At 48.2% G+C, this 20,955-nt stretch overlaps 4 protein-coding genes across 4 annotated transcripts; all 4 read left to right on the top strand.

Moving 5' to 3' along the window:
* Window positions 1-1,638: 1,638 nt before the first annotated feature.
* Window positions 1,639-2,754, top strand: ENH_00024600 (hypothetical protein, conserved; the record flags this gene model as incomplete). The annotated part of the gene is made up of 1 exon (XM_013579625.1): window positions 1,639-2,754. One exon carries the CDS (start codon window positions 1,639-1,641, stop codon window positions 2,752-2,754), a length of 1,116 nt encoding a protein of 371 aa, XP_013435079.1.
* Window positions 2,755-3,279: 525 nt separating this feature from the next.
* Window positions 3,280-7,044, top strand: ENH_00024590 (hypothetical protein, conserved; the record flags this gene model as incomplete). Its single annotated transcript, XM_013579624.1, has 9 exons — window positions 3,280-3,411; window positions 3,614-3,696; window positions 3,800-3,934; window positions 4,210-4,437; window positions 4,637-4,886; window positions 5,016-5,267; window positions 5,577-6,217; window positions 6,361-6,592; window positions 6,724-7,044. 9 exons carry the CDS (start codon window positions 3,280-3,282, stop codon window positions 7,042-7,044), a joined length of 2,274 nt encoding a protein of 757 aa, XP_013435078.1.
* A 1,195-nt stretch (window positions 7,045-8,239) lies between these two features.
* Window positions 8,240-9,747, top strand: ENH_00024580 (hypothetical protein, conserved; the record flags this gene model as incomplete). The annotated part of the gene is made up of 4 exons (XM_013579623.1): window positions 8,240-8,397; window positions 8,555-8,701; window positions 8,968-9,030; window positions 9,432-9,747. 4 exons carry the CDS (start codon window positions 8,240-8,242, stop codon window positions 9,745-9,747), a joined length of 684 nt encoding a protein of 227 aa, XP_013435077.1.
* A 1,214-nt stretch (window positions 9,748-10,961) lies between these two features.
* On the top strand, window positions 10,962-11,437 carry ENH_00024570 (hypothetical protein, conserved; the record flags this gene model as incomplete). Its single annotated transcript, XM_013579622.1, has 2 exons — window positions 10,962-11,005; window positions 11,215-11,437. 2 exons carry the CDS (start codon window positions 10,962-10,964, stop codon window positions 11,435-11,437), a joined length of 267 nt encoding a protein of 88 aa, XP_013435076.1.
* Window positions 11,438-20,955: the final 9,518 nt, after the last annotated feature.

The following is a 20,955-nucleotide window of genomic DNA, read 5'->3' as shown; positions in this document are numbered from 1 at the left end:
TCCTGCATAGGAAGGCAGACCAGTAACAATGATTCTGAATTGTTTTTACCGGTCTACCTTCTTGAGTGCAAGCGCGCCGGCGTTCTGACCAGCTGGAAGTATCTGTTGCGTTTCTGACTAGAACACTTCTGAAGGGCACCTTCGAGTGCTGCACTGGACTCTAGCTGCGCGTGACTACACGCCGAAGAGACTAAAATGCACAAGTACTCCTCGGTGGTCTCGAGTGTGGTTAACAGAGGAGCGCAAAAGGTCCAAGGCGAGGCAATTCGAGCATATTTTCTTGCATTCGGTCAACTGACCAAGCCATCGATACAGTATGTAGTGCTTGTTTACCAGAGGTGAATTGAAAGCAAATCAAAGTAAACAGCCTTGATATTTTGCTCATGTGGAGCTGCACTTCATGAAATGCTTAGCCACCTGGCTAAAGTGACCTGCAAGATCAGCACAAAGGGGCTTCACTAAAGTTTTTGGTCTTATGAGGGGATTCTTATGTTTAATCAAACGAGATGAATACTCCACGACACCGCGCACTCGTTGGTAATTCCGCGTGACACGCACGAGACCGTCAGGCTGTCTATTTGAACAATTTAAAGAAGTTTTACAAGAGAAGACTTGAGGGAATTATATTTTCCTGCTAAGAGGTCCGAGCCCAGTGTGTGGTGCTTTTACCAGCCTATTGATGGAGGAATCAGCATTCACTAATATTGCTAGAGGAGGGACACCGTGACATACCTTCCTTGTAGAGTGATGTCTCCTGCATGCATCTTTTCTTGGTAAGCGAATAGACTGCAAACCACTAAGCCTGCCTTCAGCATCCGCTGAACTGGACTGCACAAACAAAGTGCGGGGAAGCAGGGGAATTTGAAGAGCATGCAGGCAGGCACTCCGCAGTGCACTAGCCGATTGCAAGTCCCATAACTGCATAACGGAGAATACAAATTAGCAAATATAGCTCGATGGTCATAGTAGCAGTCAGAATAAGACATCGAGACTGTTAGTTACTACCTACCACGGTGTGAGGTCACCTCCGCTCACTCGCTTGAGAAATTTCCTGTGCTGTTTCCGCGCATTAAAAAGGAATTTCACAAAATTAACGTATAAAATGCTGCCTTTAAAAACAAATTAAGATTTCCAATCAACATTTTACTCGTTTCACCAGTAGGAAGCTGCTTCTGCCGTTCACTGCTAGGGCGTAGGGCCAGGATCTAGTCCAGCTGTTAGAAAGCCACACGTTGAAGATCAGATACTTACCAAAGGAGATAAAGTACCAATGAAATCAACTACTTAACAACTGTGAATTGTGTACGTCTGCTCATCTAGAGTACCCAGTAGACTGGCATACCTTCTTATTCCACGCCTCAGCACGTTCAGACTGCAGTGAACATTGTGCGACGTCCTCATAAATGCCACACAAAACATTCAACTTCTAGTCACGGTACTAAGAATACGCGTGTATACCTGCATCATGCTCAGAGCACCGAGCCAATCACAAGGGGCCTAGAAATCTTGTTGCCCTTGCAGCCCTCACCTAGCCCGAAGTGCTTCTCTTCATACGCAAAACGTGCTTCCGAGTGAGTGCTCGAGCACTGCGGTATTTTTCTGGAATGAAATGCTACGCAACACTCCCATTCAGCAGCAATGACTAATTCCCTCCCCTGCTGGCGGCCTTCTTTGCTGCTGTCATGCGGCTCAAATGCAGAAGCCTTCTCCTGTTTCTCTGACGGCTGCATCTGCGAACTCTCTGGGGAACATCTGCGCGTCACAGACTCCCAGGGACAAACAGAATACATTAAACTTGGCGGTAATCTCGCGACGGACGCCGAAGAACCAACGGGCGCACACCAATGTGTATTTGTGTCTTGCACTAGTTATGATACAAGCAAACTTCTGGCAGTGGGCGCCTCTGGCATCGAGGGAGAGGTCCTGCTCCTTCAGCTCTCTTGCATTCCACCAAAGCGCATTTGGAGGCAGAGAATAACGGCTGCAAGCCCAGTGGAAATCGTTTCTCTCGATTTTTCACCGTGCGGCGGCCGGCTGTTTTGCTTATCGTCGACTTTGGAGCAAGCCAGCGGCCAACAAGGACACGTTATCACAACCCATCATGTCAATGTTCTAAATGCATCAGATGGGTCGATACAGGCTTGCCACACGCTGCAGTGGGACGACTTCGCCTCCTTCCCGAAGAGGGTGCTCGCTGCAAGTGGAACTGCCTTCGCTGTACTTTCAGAGACAAATCTAGCTACCCTGCAGCTGGTTGATAGTCCAGAATGCCGGTTTATTACAAGTGGAAATCTGTTGCCACAAATGTCTGGTGCCGCTGCTGGCTTGGAGAAAAATGTAACACTTTGCGGAGCATGTTGGGTAGCTGCTGGCAAAAAGGAGACTGATGACAACAATTGTAGTAATTTCCTGTTTCTCGCCTTCAGCAACAAGGTATTCCTAGCAATCGGAGTGAGATGTAAAGACCCTGGGGCCCCTTTTCTGGCATGGATCTCTAGTTCACAGGAAAAGTACGTTTCATTAGCAACTGAGAATGAAACAGGCGTGTTATTTGGCTTGACAGACTCGTCTGTCCTCCATACCTACAAAATTAATGAAAGATTAGCAGAAGCCCTTTCACAGAATGCTGAAGTAAGCGAACCGACTCATGGGAGAGTTGAGAAAAACCTAGCTAGTAGCAACACAGGACCCTATAGTTTAGTATTACTCGTTGCAGTGCAGCAAATTCAACTTGTTATCGGCGTTCACAGCTGAAGAAAGCTACCAGACTGTCGTTGTGACAGCATGTGCTAGAATATGTGGGCACGGCTGGAATGCAGGAAAGCAGGGCGAAAGAGCTAAGGTTCCACCTCGCCCAACTACAGCAGGACCACGATACCCCATCTCTAACTGCGGCTAAGGGGAGAAGCCAAATTTCCACCCCTGACAGTGGCAGTTTTGGGCCGCTAGTAGTACTGCAGCATCAAATCAGAATTGAGATTCCGATGTCAAAAGGCTCGCGTGAAGGAACAACTTTAAGCAAGTGAGTTGGCCAAAAGTAGATGCAGCGCACCACTTCATGGCTGGCATTGTCTTTTCCTCCTGGTATCTTTGTCCCTTTGAGCTGGTACTGATAGTGTTCCAGAAGAAACTGTCTCAGATTACGAATCATAGGGCTTATTCGAAAGGAGACGTCCCTTATGTCAATTGGCAGAAAGCTCTTGAACACCGCCTGCTAATCGGGTTTGAGTTGTCGCCTTTGCTAAGTGGCAATCTTAGTGGCCCCCGGTTCTCCTGATTATGGTGCCTCATGAGCTTAGGGCACTGGGGTCCCTCCGACTGCCAAGCAGTCGCAAAAGCGAGTTGGCCCCTCTTCTTATCTCCGATACTGCAGGCTGCGTGTGGAATCTAAGCAAAGAGAGCTGCATACAAGTAAGGCTATTACTATCCACACTTATGCAGCACTTCAATAGCACCAGAAGCTGCTTGCCTGCCGTTTGCTCACCTGCGGACCGATCAGATGCTGGCTATCTCCTTATCATGAAGTAGACGGGTAGATGAGGCAATAAAAATCAAATTTTCGTTTCGTTACTGGCCGTTCGCACACGATTAATTTAATGTTCTGTCTCTTCAGACCGACGTAGACAAAACATGGGGAGATGTTCAAGTAAGCGAGAAAGATCCCGCTGTGGATGATTCGGATGGCGAAGACCGAAAGTGAGGAGACACATGTATTCAACGAAAGCATCATTGCTGTTTGCTAGAACCACAGTAAATAAGACTGATCTGTTGAATGGGATAATTTGCGCCTAATCTGCAGTGATACGGCTTCCATGCTTGCACTTGCCGGCACCTCTTTCGGTGGAGTTGTCGGTTTGACACTCACTGTTGACGGCTGCGCTCCCCATCAAACGCTTCTGCGCCTTACTACTGCTCATGCCTCTGGAAGAATCATGTAAGCAATATCTGGGCAAGGAGACATCCGTACTTCCCAGACACAGAGAGGCTTGCACTTATGCTTGCTGCTGGTGGCCACATCAATGGATCAAGATACACACATCTCATGCATAAATTGTGGGCTCCTTCCATGCACTCCTTGGATATTTGAGGAGCAATAGGGCAAGAACTCATTGTTGTAGTCATACGGTCTATTGAGCGTTCCCACAGAATGCATTTACTTGCAATACAAGGGATGCAAGCGCAACTGTGTGTGATAATGTGGCGTCGTAGGGAGTGGCTGGTTTCTGTGGAGAAAACGGGAAACTGCATGAAAGTTTCCCCAACGCTACAGCACTCCTCCATTATTCAGCAATCCATCAGCTGCCTAGGATACATGATGGATTTTGAGACAGGAAATGAAGGAAACCTAGAGGAGCTGCACGAAAATCAATGCCTTCTGGGCCTTGTTGGTGGGTCTGTCGTCTGGCTGGAAAATGGCAGCACCAGACCAGTCTGCCGGTACGCTCGGTATTATGGTACTACTGCAGCAGATGCTTACGAAACAGTGAATTAATGCCGTTGTATTGAGTATTCCAGGCACATAGAAATGCTTATGCAAGTACAGGACCGAACAAACACAAAAATGAGCAACATGGATCGCCCAGAGTCAACATAATCGCTAGACGTGGAGACAAGCTCCGCTACTTTGCTGGTGCAGGTTTTCAAGTGGTACAATCAAGTGCATTGTAGGGGTCAAGATCAAGGGAATGCCGTCATTGGCTCCTTCATCAAGCTGCATGCACTCTACTGAAGTAGCTGATGGGGGCGGAGATACTGCCTGGGCTGCAGTTTCTTCCAGTGGCGAGGTTGCCTTCTTTCTGGGGCCAGAACGCACTGAAACGAACACCCCTACGACAGTTCTAAAGAGGCTTTTCCTTTCGTCCTGGCTAGACGGGAACACTGCAGACGTATCGCGCATCCTATGTAGCGAAAAAAGGCCTTAAGCGCAGGCTCTGGAACTTCGCATTCGATAGTTACCACCGAAAGCTAGCAGCAGAAAACAATTGTTGTTTGCCTTGCCTGTTTGTCGATTGCAGTCACCGCTAATCAAGGGACATGTGCCTCCCGCTACTCTTCGTATTCCAGAGAATGGAGGCTGCTGGGTAAAAAGGGGAGTTGAAATATGGAGAGAATTTCAGCAGGAACAAGAGCAGCCGACAAGTTTTGCGGGAACCATTATTGGAGTATTTTCTGTTGCATTCTCAACAGCAAGCTTTGGGGCCCCAGTTAGTGGCATCGCCTTGTTCATCCCCCGGGTTGACAGCGAAGAGCTTGCATCATTTCCGCAGGTACGCTTGAGGGAAAATGCATATCATTCGTGCCACTGTGCAACAGTCCCCTGAAAGAAAGTCCCCACAAATAGTACTTTCGGCTTGTTGTCTCTATGGAAGCTGCTACGATTAAAACAACATAAGTGCTATTTTTCACGTATGTTGTTTCAATCGTAGCAACTTCAAGTATGAAACAGTTTTGGCCAGATACTGGCAAGCAACGACACGGGCTGTGCTCAGAGGCTTGGTTTGGGAGTATTTGAAAGGCTCACCGCTGGCGGTTGGATATTTGTGCGCTATTATACCTCTCCATTTTGTTAATTGCAGATTCGCTGCACGCGGCTTAGCATGGCACCACTCTGTATAGCAAGCGAAGGCTCCTTTCTGGCTGCTGGCACTGCATCTGGAGGGGTTGTACTCTTTCACTTGCGAGACGTGTTCGGTGAATCCTGTAGCGGTGCAAGGGCATTCGTGGCTGCTCCAGCTATCACGCCCCTTACATACGTGTCCATTGGCTGCCTTCCGATACAGCGGGTGCGACTGTTGTGCGACATAAGCGAGACAACAAGGGAGCCCGCAAAAGAGAAACATTTTGCTACTGCAGAAAGACCCATTCTGGTGCTTGCGCTTCAAGCGGATGGGCAATTCTTGAGGACGCTGCTTCAACCTGAATTGCTGAGAAGCTCTGCTTCGCGTTCGCTACTAGTAGACAAAAATGCGCAGTACAAAACGCTGGCGAACAAGTGCAACGTTTGTGCAGTAGCCCCGTGTATCACTTCATGGGGAGTTCACCACGCACGATTATCTCTGACCGTCGCAACTGCAAAGGGGCAGGTGGCTGTGGCTACCTTAAGGGAACCAGGCTTGTTCCAGCTTTGGGTGCTTGAGAAGTGCATAGGAAAATTAGAGCCACATGCATGTAGTGACGAGACAGAGCAAGTGACTTCCTTTAGAGTTGAATTTTCTTGGTAAGGTGGCAGCCTTCTGTAGAAGCACTGTCGGCTGTCCTACCCCGTGCCTTACACGGAGCAGATTCACATTTATTTTCGCTACCCAATCCTACATAAATGACAGTACAGCATTACGTGACTCTGAATGCTTGTGCATGCAGTTCAACTTCCTCCAACAGAGCCTCTCCAGAAGGCAAGCTTCTCCAGGATCTCGACGATTTGAAAGAAGCTCATGACGATCCATCTAGTTCACAGTTATTGCCGAAGAAGTCTCGCTTGTATACGTCTCGTCGCTTATCTGCGGCCCCTGATGTGCAAGTACAGATGGAGGCTATTATGCGCGAAAAGCAAGCCATTCAAGAAGAGCTACAGACTTTAGTTGAAAGAGTGACAGTGAGAACACTCCGACATGCATGACAATGGCATTTGCCTCTAGCAACGTCCATCTGCTCTCCCAAAAGGTGTGGAAATGAAACTTTGTTTTGATTTTCCGAGGCGCAAGTATGAACGTGTGGCTGCTTTAGGGCTCGGAGGCTCTTCGCAGTCTGGAAACTGAGGCGGCGAACGTGGACGCCAGTGTCCGCATGATTGTCAACCAACAAGCTATCGCAACTCAAATGGAAAAGCAGCAGCAGCTGCTGCTGCTTCAACACGCATTTTTTGCATTTCACCGCAGCTTGGTGCAGCATTTGCAAGCCTCGATCCTCACTGCTCCCAAGGAGCTCGCTGTTCCTGCGGAGAAACCCGGTAGCGTGATTACTGAGAAGAGCTACCTCCGCTTCCGTCAGCGACCCAGAGATACTATCCTAGAGACAAAGTTTATCTTCTTGAGGAAAGTTTCATGAGCCTAGCTGTCCTCATGAAACGCAGTTTAGGAGCCCTGCATATAGTAGACCAGTGCAGCACAAAACGCTCATACACTGACAGCGCACAAGGAGCCTGCATGGTTGCTATGTTGATGACGCATTTCAGGAAACTACAGCTCAAGGAAGACGAATGGCTAAGACAATTGCTTCCTTCCCATGAATCAATGCTGCAGATGCAACAGGAAGATCTTGCACCTCCTATAGGCGGCTTCGGCAAAAGTGCACAACGCTACTTGGCTTTTTACCATTCATTAGAACAAACTCAAGGTCAGAACCGAATAAACTGCATCGGCTGCGGCTGTGATAAGTGGCTCACCTATGGGAAGAAGCTATTGGGCTCCATTTAGAGGAGCAAAACCCAGGCCAACGCACATCCCGTGCGTTAAAGCGAAAGCCCATGCCTGTTGCCCCAACCGGCGTGCAGACTGTAGCGAGGCTACAAAACCTTCTGTAGAAAGCGCAGTTGCGCCTCAAACGACCCCTGATGGAGCAGGGACAGCGAGCCGCCGGCAAGTGATTTACTCCCAGGAGCCCCTCAAATGTTTAAGCGGGCTATTGAAGATGCCATTTTTGATTGCAACCAATGCCTCACGTCGCATCCAATTCTGGGTTTTGCGCGCGATATTGGCTGAGGTAGGCGAAACGTGCAAAATATTCTAACTCAGCGGAAGCTCTAGATAACAAAATTCGCTACTTTAGCCAATTCAGCGCCTTCGGCGCGCTTGCATTTACGCATGGTAAGAAGAGCTTTGCGAGTGCTTTACTTTCTTCTTGAGATGTACCCATTGAGGTAATGTTCACTAAGACTTGCGCTGCCGGTTACTCAATCACCTGCTTTTGCAGCTCCAAAATTCTTTCAACCGGCGACTAGAGGAGTGTAGTAGCATCGTTCTTCGAAAAATAGACAAAATGCAGCAGTTAGCTACGAAGGCGAGGGAATGCGCAGCCCACATAGGAGAGGCCAATGACCAGTCAGGCCCAGAATTGTCAGTACCCTTGACTGAGGATACAGTAAAGGATCTAGTAAGCGAAAAACGACTTGCTGACTGTGGAGCCGAGCCTATCCCTACATCACATGACCGGAAGTGTAGTTCGTGTTTTCTGCTGAGTATACGCGTCATTATTATCCGGCATTTAGGCAAGCGCACTGGTTGGAGCTCCAAAAACTGCAGATATGCCAGGACTGACGAAAGGAGATCAAGGAACATTGCTGCCTGGTGAAGCAGTCCATCCGACAGACGAAGCTGCCCAGAGAGCTCTTCAAAGAATGATGGGAGGGAAGTTGAAGGCCGAAGACGCACTCAGTGCCCTTGAACTGCAAGCTGACAAATGGTAAGTATTAGAGGCGCTCACAGAAAACAATGTTGCGGCATGAAATAACATAGAAGATAATATGCGCTGTATTCTTGCAAGCCCTTCATGACCAACGAGGTATATCCAACGAAACATTGGCTGAAATTAGATTTGTCCAATTCCACTGCTGCAACAGGGAGGCATGGATGAGAAGTGTTACCCCTGGGGCGATGACAGACGCTCAGGCCGCCAAATATGCAGCTTACCAAGAACAACTGACTGCTCTAAAGGAAAAACAGGGCGCCCTCAAGGAAAAAATTCAAGGAGAGTTAAAAAAAATGAGGTAGGACAGTAAGCCAAAGTGCACACAAATGTCCTTACAGTGACCAAGAAGGAAGAACATCAAACGGTAACATTTTACGGGCTGCGTTTCAACGTTTGGCAATGAGGAAAAACGGTGGACAGAGACAATGTCTCACGCGGGGGATAACCATGCCAGCAGGCAATAAAAATGAAGTAGATTAGGAGGTGGAAGATGCTATTACACATTGCATGGACGTCTGAAAAGCGGCAAGCGACATAGAAAAAGCGTGTTAATTTCCTTTACAGGGACGAGCTTACCTCCACTGCAGCCCAGCTTCGCGCCGACCTTCTCAATCTGAAGGACTGGAAGTAAGACAAAGTTTTGAAGTGCAGATTTGTGCGGCAACACAGCTTTTCAATGAGGCTGGGAACCTCGATGTTACAGAGAAAAACCTCCGCCCTCGGGAGAAAGTAGCCACGTGCACATCGATTTAAATTTGTTTTAGGTGATTCAACAGCCACTGAAAGAAGAGCCCAATTACATGCCTGAGACCAATGTTTCGCACATTAGAAAGGTTTCTTGTCAGGCCAGTAGCGTCGAGGCTTTTTATGCTTCATTCCCGCAACGTGCCATCACCTGGTGGCCTCTCCATCCAACGAAAACAAGCAGTGCTCTAGATTTCCTCTCAGCCAGGCTGTACTGCGGCGCATTCATGTGTTCGCAATAAGCTAGTGCATTGCTATCCTATCCTATTGATTGCACTTGGTAGGCGGGTGTATGAAGAAGAGCTCCTACTCACTGAGTTAGCTAGTGCCCGTCTCACGGACAGCATTGCACAGGAGACCGCAAACGAAACGGCTGAAGCAGAGATTCAGTCAAGGCTTGAGAACTCTACAGCACAGGTACAGCAGCTACATCAAGAGCTTCAAAAGCAGCAGGGTTCATGTTGGCTTCTAGACGATGAGCGCGCCGCAGCACAACACGACCAAAAAACTAAAGGAACTGCACTTCTTGCAGCTCTTGGGCTCGTACATGTTCCATCTGAGACCCTCGCCGCTGTCAATAAGAAGCTTAATGATGCGTGAGGCAGTGGACTTCTAAATTCTATATTTGTATCTCTCAGTCGTTTTTAATTTCTACCTTTCAGCGTCTCCTGTATAGGTTCTAGGGGCTCACTAATAAGAACTGCCCCGGAAGCGAAATGCTCTGTGCGATTCCACTGTAGAGCAGCAATGGATGAAACGCAGCGTCTACGCAAGCCAGCGGAAACACAGGAAGAGCCAGAGCAGGCTCTTCGGAGAGAATGCGCAGCATTGAGTTATCGCCTCGACACTGCAACAGATGCTCTAAAGGTGAGAAGGCGCATGGTATCAGAGTCACATGGTGAAGAGGAGTGGCGTCTCAGGAAAAAGACAGATGTAACCCTGTTAACATGGTGCAGCACCTCATTCATGCCAGCATATTCCTCCGTAGAGTAGATTTCGTTTGTCACAGGCGGAGCTTTCTGCTAGCCCAGATACGTCGCTCTGCAAGGTCTTAGAAGCTTCGCGTGACTCAGTCTTCGCCCAGCAGCGGTTGTTTCTTGCCACGGAGGCTGCAGATGCCGAGCAGCGCAAACTAACTTCAATTAAACAGGTGCGTGACTCCAAAACGGAACAGCGAAGATGATAAAAACAGGTATTTCTAAGTTGAGATTCCTTTCGCAAGCATTAGGTAGAATATCATCTGTTGCAAAATGCGCAAAAATTTGTACCGCAGAGGCTAGAGGAGCACCAGGCAGCAGAAACAGCACTGCGTCTCCAGCTGAACATTTCCTCCGAAGCCCTCGAGCAATCGCGATTAGATGTCGATTTGCTACTGCGAATTAAAAGAGGCACTGTCGGAGAGCTTCCTGATGCAGTTGCACCACTGCATGAGCCGTTTGACTTCTCTGATTCATGCCTTGTTAGCCAGGAAGCAGTAGATGCCTACAAGCAAGATATTATCTCCGGGGGGCGGCAGAAGCTAAAGCTGCTTGAAGCCATGAAAGTCAGGCACAAACCAAACGCTCATTCGTCAGTCGATGGGACTAAGAGATACACATGTGGATCTTTGTGAAGTCGACGCATCATTCTCGTTGGATGCACATTGGTGCAGGCACTCCGCCGGCAAGTAGAGTCTCTGCAATGGCGAACAAGGCTACTGGAACTAGAGGCAATAGATGTGTCTGAGAGAACAAAAGATGTTCATCTACTACGCATTACTAGAAGCATGCAGCGAATTTTGCAAATGCCAGGTAGGCTGCAATGCAAAATTCACGATGGCGGTGTCTTGTGACACAAAAGCTCAGGCTAATGCTCTTGGGTATCACTTGCTAGCTTACACAGCAAGAGAATAGGACAGCAAAGGCTGGTAAACACGACTAATTCAATCGGAAGAATAAAAGTTTTGTTCACAGGAACCTGGTTCAGGTTAGTATATTTGGCTAGGTCAGGATTTCGGCAACGAAACTGCTCAGTGCTTCGGCCAAGCCGTTAGTTTTGCTTATAGGTTTTTTTTTTCTCAGGAGGAAGTATATCAACTGCGCGAGCAAGGAACTCTAATAAAGAGCAAAGCGTGTCTGCAGCTGGCCCAAGTAGCCAAAGCTGGGCTTCTCAGGTGCCTGCTGATGCCCTGAAAGATACCCAAAAAGGTGACAACGAGGTTGAGTCACTGGAAGAGGCGAAGGTGAAGCTGAAGAAAAAGATGGCAGCGGTGCTAGCCGAAATAAAGCAACGGGTACGCCAACAGGCTTAGCTTTTCGCTTTCGTTTTGGATAGCAATGGCACAAATTCGCTTCGTAGTGCTGCCACTGGCCGCAGAAACTGAAGGCGCGTACAGGAGAAGCATGAAATTAAGCGAATTAGACAGTCCATCCGGCCAAGAATAATAAGAAAAATAAATCCTTTCTGGTGCAATGGGCAGCTATTAGGTAACTGCCGCTCTGCAGGAAACCGCTATAAAGCGAATGGAGGGGCAGCTGCAGCGTGTCGAGCAAAACCGAGATTTTAAGCAGCGTGTTGTAGTTCTACGCCGTGCCCAGGATCACCAGTCCAACTTGCGTGAGTCCAACGCGACATTTGCCAGGCTTCAGAAAAACCATTCATTTGTTCAAAGCTACCAGCTGGTCCTGGATTTATCTGCACACAAAATTTGTTGCGTGTTGAGCAGCCTGGGGCCCAACTTTGGCTACAGTGCGTAGTCCATTACTATGCTCAGGCGCTGCCGGAAAAATGCGAGCTCTTACGTGGGAGCCAGCAGACCAAATACGAGTTTTGTCTCGAATGCAAGCTCGAATACTGGAAAAGGAGGAGCTGATAAACTCCCTCAAGGCAGAGCTAAATAGATTAAGGGAACGAAACGTCATATTTTATCAGGATGCACCAGAAATTGGCCCCCTTTCGCATAAACCAGGCCCTGAAAGGTAGACCCCGGGCATAAGAGAGGCAGATGCGAGGGCCTGTGGATCTTTTAGAGCCTTAAGCTCACCTGAAAAACTCCAGGTCCACTATCTGGTGTTATCTCTCACGCTTTTTATTCGCTTGAGAGGGTGCAGCATTCTGCAGCATTGAACTATAACACTGCACAAGAAAAAGGCTCCGCGACCTTATGATGTTGCAAGAAGCAAACGTGCTTCTGTGTAGCGGGCGACTCAACGATATGGGAAAATCCGAGCCCAAAGAAAGCTAGTTGGTATTGTTGAGATGCGTGGAAGCAGCGGAATATGCACTGAAAAGAGCTGCTGAGCATCCAGTCCAGCTTTTGATCCAAAATAATATTAGATTTATTCTGGTCCTTGAGAAGCCCCGGCAATAGCCCTCATTCTGCTAGTGCTATGCTAAAGCGTAGTGTACTCATTTCGAGGCCAATTATGTGCTGTTTTCCTAAATAAGACGATGACCTTGCAATGAACACCGAAGCACGTGCACAAAATAATGAGCTCTGGGGTAAACAACACAGCCAGGAAAACAAAGCCAAAAGTGGCGCAGCTCAGATACCTACAGTGTGAATGCCGACCTCCCTCGAATGCCTTCAAAAGCAAAACAAAGCATGAATAATAATCTTGTGCTACTTACAGCTTGCACCTCGGCGCGCAACAAATATCTTAAACTCTCGTATTCATATACAGCGCCTCTTGCAGCCACGATTCTACAGATATCAAAAAACACGAAGCAGCAAAGGTGGCGTCGACCTTAGGTCACCAAAAGCAGGTGGTTGCTCCAAACACTATGGCTAGCATGCACTTGACTAGTAGACCCAAAGATCCGCAAGCAGACACAAACATTCGGCATAGTGAATCATGCTTCGGGGAGATCTTTAGTACATTGTTCTGGAACTCCCGGCTGAGGCAGCTACGGCAGCTACCCCTGAAAAGTACAGCATGCAACGGGTAAGAACTTACCAGAGAAATAGGAGATGTACGGGCGTTCCTTGAGGAAAGCGAAACTAAGCCGATACTAAATATGGAAAGGGAATACGAACAGCTAGTCCTTATCATCTCTCGGGGAACGTAAACTGCCTTCGCAACTGACATAAAAATTGGAAAAAAATTTGCTCTTGCCAGCTGCCACTGCACTGGCTCCCAACCCGCGCCGTCGCTCTCACTGGAGTAATGATCATGGCATGATGGAGAAGGCTCAGCACGCTAACCGATTCGGAGAATCGTGGCCACCGCGACCTAATCCTAAAGCCGCAATGCTTTCAGTTTGGATTATCTCAAACCATTTACACAAAGGTGCCACACATTGGAAGCCACAGCTCTGCAGTCACACTTGGTCCTTTCCACTGCACAGGGCAAATTCTTTCAAGAGACGGTTGCTCGGACGTGTGGTCCCATCAGGAGTTCTGTGCTGGTGTGCTACCATGTTGCGGTAACATGGCGTCCCGCCCTCGCTCTCACCAGAGGAAATGGAGAGGTCATGATAGAGAAAGCTCAGCACGATATCCAGTTCGGTGAACCGCGGCCACTGCGAGCTAGCCCTAAAGCCCGAGTGCTTCGAGTTCGGATCATGTCTCAGAATTTACATGGAAGTGCTACACTATGGAAGCTACAACTCCGCAGTCATAGTTAGTCCCTTCCATTTCACATGAGAAAACTCTTTCAAAAGTCGGTTGCTCGGAGATGTTGTCCCATCAGAAGCTCTGTGCTGGTATGCTACTATGCTGCGCGAATATGGTAACTTCACGAGCCCCACTTTTCGATCCATCCACATGCAGAGCACATGCCTTGGTACTTCATATGACAAAACGGTTCTTGTAGACAAGTGGGATACTTTGCATTGAGTTCCTGGTATAAGACTGCTCTTCATTGAGACGATCTTAATTCGGTGACCCCAGTCGCTCCATGGTGAGCTGATCTCTTTCTAGCGTAGTCATCCACCTAGCCCCAAGTATACTACTTTAAAACGAGAAGTATGAATTACGTTTACAGAGTAAGCTTTAACATTTTGGGCCACCTGCAGCGCACTTTTTTTTGGAGGCAGCCAGGGAACACTCGCGCACAAGCGTGAGGCCCACACAGTGTGTAAACATTCAGGGCTGGCGGAGTTCTATATTAACCCAATCCAATGGATTTTTACGCAATGAAACTTTTAGAAAGGCTTTTTATTGTGAGTCACAGCAGCTGAATGAGCAGCCCACTGTTATTTGTTATTTGGCAGCAGCGCCCACCCAGGGAGCTCCTCCACCCAGAAACGGACCTGCTATCAGGGAGATTTCCATGTCAAGTTTTATTCTTTTTTCATTAGGTCAACGTTTCTAGCGTTGTTGAGCTTGTCAATGTAGGCCTAGATGGAAATTTAGTGACTTTAGGAGTCGCCCCAGTAGTGTCAGGGGTTCGGGCAGGACCCCACGCAATGAAAATAGTGCTGTTGAATACACTCGCCAAACTTGTGGTATTCACTGTTAAAGCTGATCAAGATATGTAACTCACTTTTCTCACTGTCGTGCTTCGCTTGAGGACTCAGGTGCTGCCTAGTGCTACGTAAAGAAGGCACGTTCCCGCGCCGCAGTTAACCAGAAAAACAGTAAGCTAGTTAAGTCCCATATTAGGACTTGCATCCTTGAGCAACAGGCTTCTCTCGGCTTGCTCCGAGTGCACTTAGCTATCAAAATCCCCATAGGAGGGAATGTCCTAGAACTTTGCCCCCTACAGTATCGAGGAACCCGATGTACACAGTAACTGCTTCCTTGCGTTTTGGTTGTTTTCTAGCCTGCCAATGCAAGAAGCTCCTCCTGCTGCTCCATTGGTGGACGTCAACCAAAATTCGCAAATAATATCCCTGAGTCCTGGCAGTGGTATTTCCAGGAGAACACCACCTGCCACACTTTTTTGTTACCCGCAGTCTGGATGTGAGACCAGGCAACGCTAGGCAGACCTTAAGCCAAATTTGCTGCAGCATCTTTATTGAAGGGTGTCGAAGGCTGGATCAGAATGACGCAGGAAGAGCCTGAGAGTCAGACTTCGGCGCCACTTGAGGATAGGCAAAAGGGCGCAAGCACCCTCAATTGTGTAGCGGAAAATCCTAGAGGAATACCAGAGGAGGGAAGCTTCACTACTCCAGATGACTACTGGTCTTTGGCAGCAACAGAATACCTAGCTCGGTGGCTCATTGCTCAAATTCAGTTGCCTGGCTTCGTGGCAGATGAAGACTGGACACCGGACCACACGAAGGAATTCGCGAAATTTTGCAACTCTAAAGAGCGGCAGCGTTGGTTTTTGTGGATGAGCAGGCGCCCTCGCCCACCTCTTCCTAGAGGTAGCGAGGAAGATGGATCTACGGCTGAAAGGTGGGGTCTCTCGCGGCTTATGTTCAGCGATGAACTTCCTGTACATTGCGCTGGCCCTATGCTGCAGCACGGCGGTGTGCAGCAGGAAAGTGCAAGTGCACTCGTGTTCGTCAGTAAGCGGGATGCTTCAAAGGTGAAACGAGACGCTCCGGAGGAGCAACTGCTATGTGTCTCGTTCCACGGTGGCGTTCTTGAAGGCGTGGTCGCATTTATTCGTGGGGTGTACATACCCGTTCTTGGACAAAATCACGCATGGCCGCAAAGTTTTAAGAAGGAAGTCTTGAAAAGAGTAAGATGAAATACTGGTATCGCACAATGGCTGCAAGCAAATAGTAGGACAAGTATTAATGCATTTGCTGGAAAAATGACAGAATAATGACTTGAATAATGCAAGGAACAAATCACTACATGAGCTGTGCTCGCAGCTGAGTAACTATGTTAGCCGAATGACGGACATAGTTCATCGTGCCCAGGGCTGCGCAACGCTTGTCCTCCCACTTGAAGACCTAACAGATGTCGCTGCATGCCTGCGTGATCGTGACCTTGTTCAACGCCTGGAGGCACTGGCAGCATCGTGGACACGGCAGGTGAAGGAAACATTGGCGCTCCAGGTGCATCTATAGTCAGGTCGTCCCATTAGTGGTTTTCTTTCGCGTAGGCACGCCATATCCCGAGTAGCGTAGTTGCTTGCGCCTTTTAGCTTTCCAAACTCCCAGCTGAGCCTCAGAGAGCGTTCTGTAATCAATCTCCTTTTTCTCAGGAGGGATCAGAGGGAGCGATCGACTCAGGGCATCTCGGGGAAATCCAGAGGTGGACTGAGTATGCACAGAATTTGAGCTCACTCTTAAGACAGTTTCAGGAGCCATCACTCCAATCCGCCCTCAAGATACTCGACGCTGCGAAGTCGGCATACGTCATGCAGTTCCAGTATGTGCCCTGAAGGACCTGCCATTAGCATTCCATTAGAACGATTCTGCAATGCAGCCAACATACGTATGCCGTTATCTTCAAGAATTTTACGTGCTTGTCTCTGCAGAGCTGTCCAACAAGAGGTGCTTGCAGCTGCAAGTCAAGCTGCCGAAAATTTGAAGTTCTTGGAGGTGCTGCGGGGACCATGCCAGGCTTTACGAGAAGCGGAGTCCCACCAAATACCTGCAGCAGCGACGAAGCTGCTCATGGCGGTCCGAATAGTTGCTACACATAGCAAGTATTATACGACTCCAGACAGAATTGGTGGTAACCAGGAAGGCCCTTCTAATTTGCACAACAGAATCCTTTAACTAATCCTGACGCGTTTAGAACTTCGTGATTTACTCTTTGCTAAGGTTGAGGCGCTATAGACTAATAATCTGAAAAAGCTCAGTTCTGTTAGTGCGCCCACCGGCTTTCTTCAGGACTTTTGCGTAACATCGCTGGCGAAGTTATTCGGCGTGGGCAAGCCTCAGTAAATGTCGATTCTATGTGGGTAGGAGACGTGGAAGAGCCAATGAAGAGCCTGCAAAACGCCGTCCAATGCGGCCTTGCTCTCAACAAAATTTTCAGTCACCTCTCTGCATTAATCAAGGCTGAAGGGAGGGCTTCGTGCTGTTGGGAGTTCGCAGATGGCGCTGCATTCGCCGAGGTAAGTTAACTGGCCTCAAGCTCTCCAAAGGGCTGATGCGGCGAGAGTACCGTGAAAGAGATCGCCACATTGTTCGGTGATATTCTGGGCACTTACTGCCTTCTAAATCTGCATTGTAGAACAATGCGGAGGCCCAGCTCAGTGTGCTGACAGGCTGGGTGTTTGCTGCTCTGTGAATCTGCATTGTAGAGCGATGCCTTCGTGCAGCGATGTAGTGACCTTCTAGATGTCTGCCAGGCCCAGCTTCAATTCCATCCCTCTTATCAGGCAAAGCAACAGGAGGAGAGAGACAGCATTCAGGAGGGATATTATAGTGTCGCTCCGCAACAAAATACCCTCTCATGTAACCTCCCATTCTTTGGCGCCTTCCAAACGGAAGCTCTTCGCAGCAGCATACGCGACTTGCAAGAAGCTTTTGGTAAAACCCTTTCAAGGTTGCGTGCAATGGGACGTAACGTCCTTCAAGTGAAGGCTACAAACTGGCACACTGAATACGCTCTTTTCAAAGAACAGGTTAGATAACATCCTATTTTTGACGCTTGGCCTGCGTCTGCGGGCGGGTAGCCGCATTAGTGAGCAGCGGCATGTAGATATGAAGCTAGGCTTGACTGGGAACGACCTTTGATATTTCTGTTACGAAGGGTCTTGTCCCCTCATGCATAATATTAGGTTCGCGACCAGGAATGCATGTACACAAATGTTATTGCGACTGCTTTTAAGAGAGTCGCTACCGTTGAGGAAGCATGTGAGATCTACGACGGGTTCAAACTTCTCGCCAAAAGGCCAAAAGTTCAAAGATTTTTGGAAAAAAAGGCAGGAGACGTATGGAAACTTTTTTCGCAGGCAAGAATTTGCTGCGTTTGTAACTTCGAAATGTTGCCAATCAAATTGCTTGGGGGTTTAGCTTGGTTTACCTGAACAGAAGCGCAATACTGGTTTGGCCACATCGAACTAGTAAACAAGGTTGACTTTTTTCGCCTGCTCTGCTAGTTTATGGATGCGTTCATTGCAGTCATTATTAGCCATCAAAAGACAGTTCGATAATCTGAAGAAATATAGGGCTCCGTTTCTGCTGACTAAGCTACTCCATCCTAGCAAGGCAGGAGCTGCACTTTGGTGCCGAGGAGCAGCTATTCATATCCAGAGACAGCTGCACGCTCTCCGAAGTATAGCTCTACCCGCTGATGGAAAGGAAGCAGAACAAACTCTCGAACTCTTCGAAAATGTAGCGGCGTTGCTGCATGTGCGCATACTCACTGCCGCACGCTAATTATGTGGTTGAGCCGACTTGGGACTAACTGAATACATGCGTTTCATGGAAAGCTGCCTTCTTCAACATAGTTTACTTGTTGAAGCACTGTTGATGGGGCTCTGCAGAATTTTATCGAAAAGTCATTTCAGGAATGGCTACAAGACCTTGATACACTGATGCCCTCCGGTCAGGCCAGTCAAACATCTGACCTCCCACAGTTTGGCTGCGACATATGCATCCTTACCAAATCAAGAGGTCAGTATTTCCACTGCCACAGCGTATTCAGTGCCGCCCAAAAAACGTCCGGATGACCATCCGAAGCGAAACAGCACCGGGTACACGGAGGCATCATCGATGATGCATCCATGTACCACTTGCCTTAGCATTGCTGATGCGTACGGATTCAACAAATTCTGACCTGTGTAATTCTACAGGTGGCTGGCTAGAACTTAATTTTGACAAGCGGCTGCACAGTATCCTGCAAGAAGCTCGATTTTGGCAGATCCTGCAAGACCAAACCATCCGCCTTCCGTTTGCTGTTCTCGAGCTTTTGAGGCATCAGGACCGTTTGTTTCTTCTTCAGCAACATGTTTTAAGAATCGTGAAGGCCTATAATACAATACTTGAAAGTTTAGCGGCAAGCGCTATACTGAAATAAATTGCAAATACGTCATACATTTTTAGTTCCCGATGCTGAAAACTTTCATGGAGCTTCAACGAGCTCATGGATAAGTTATTTAATGAGTGGGATGGAGCAACTTGTGCTTCTTCGGACTTCTGAAGGTCCACTTAATTGGCATTGCATGCTCTCAGCCCGAGGAACGACGATTATTTCAACAACACATTTCTGCGCTCGATAGAAAGATATCCCCGGGAATTCAGAAGCTGACGTGGAATTCTAAGGTAATGACATTTAATTAGGGACACCTACACGCTTCCGAAATGAGTTTGCACGTGTTCCCGCTTCAATGGCCGACAAAACGACATAAGGCAGACGAACAAAGTGCTTTCGTGCTTTCTCGAATAGGGTATCAAGGAGTTTTTCGTGCGTGGCGCCTGGAGGGATTGCCAAGGAGTCTGGGAATCAGTGAACCGATTCCACCATGCAAAGGCGGCGATTACTAGCTTTATAGAGGCAGCAGCCCGTTCCAGGATCATAGAGGTTGACAAAAAGAATACGCGAGAACTTGGAGGGTTCCTTTGCCAACAAGCGGAGACGCAGAGATCTGCTCTACTGACTTTGAGAGACTATCACAGCAGAATCGTGGAGACTATTCAAGCCACTGAAGAGGTGCATTTAGTAAAGTCTGTGATGTGGCGAACTTGTGCAGTGCCGAAGAAGTGGTAAAAGGCCGCATTAGCTCTACTCACTGCTACACTATGATTTAGAACGCCACATAACCTACATCTGCATGTTTCAACCTAGCCTACAGCTGTGTATGACGCGCAGCTATTCAAGGAGCAGAATAAAGACATCCAGAAGGAATGGACCTCATTTGTTGAAAAAATAGACGTTGAATGGAGAGAGGCATTACGAAGAGTTGTTCGATCCTCTTTGCAGGTAAGATGGAGCTTCCGAAAGGCTGCCTTATCTTCGGGCTTACGGCAGACAAACCCACGGCTTCTACGCCATGCACTTAAGCTAAATATCTCCGTACTTTAGTCGCTGAAAAGTAGGGAAAAGGCAGCGAATATGCAGCTCGCAGCAAGGGCTGGTGAAGCAGGTGCTCAACAGACTCAGCAAAAATGCAGTTTGTTTGATTTTTGCCGTAGGAACTTGCGACAGCACTGTACCCGAAGGAAAGCAAGCGTAATTCCATCGATGCATCTCCGCTGTTGAGAGTTTTTGCCGTGCTGCATACCGATAAGGGAGTTGAAGGTGGAAACATAATGGCATTCGACCCACCGATGGAAGAGCTGAAAAAAACAATTATGGGAGTTTGCTTCGATGCGGTTCATGTAATCAGCCAGCTACCCAAGATATGCGAAGCTCTCGAACCAGTGTGAGCGGGGAAAGCTCAAACACAATCAATAGCCCGACAAATAATGCAAACGGAACAAATGCTATTCACATCCGGATATTCCCACTTTTATTTGCTGTGCCTTTACAGAGACTCATGTAAGGCTTCGACTATGCCCTCAACGCCAAACAGGTTGTGTTGTGCCCTAGCCGTTGAAAGCAATATACAAACACTCGAACGATTCATCCACAGCTGCCGTAGTTCGTGTACCGCTGTGTTTCTTCTTGATTGAGAAATTGAGTAGGGCCAAGTTGAATAACTTTTGCATGCGAGTGGAATGAAATCGTTGTTGTTTAACTTTGAGCTCCCCAGCCTCTAGAGTGCGGTACAGGTGAGAAGGAATCGCACACGAAGACCGAAGGCTGGTATCCTGCACTGGCGACAGACGAAGAATGCGAAAAGTTAACATCACAGGTGCCAATTGGAAATGCATAGGAAATGCGTACAGGCTCTTGGAATGCTTGGGTTGGCGTACACAAGGAAGCCTTTCGTTGCGCATCTCTTATTTCAGGTGTCACGCTGTATAGGGAGTGCATCACACAAGCTTCTTGAGCGTTTAAAGTGGTGGAGTACGAATTATTCGTGCCTTCTT

This window comes from Eimeria necatrix, genomic scaffold, assembly GCF_000499385.1.
Source record: "Eimeria necatrix Houghton genomic scaffold, Enh_scaff18, whole genome shotgun sequence".
Lineage (NCBI taxonomy): Eukaryota > Apicomplexa > Conoidasida > Eucoccidiorida > Eimeriidae > Eimeria > Eimeria necatrix.
This window is presented reverse-complemented; position numbering and strand designations above follow the sequence as displayed.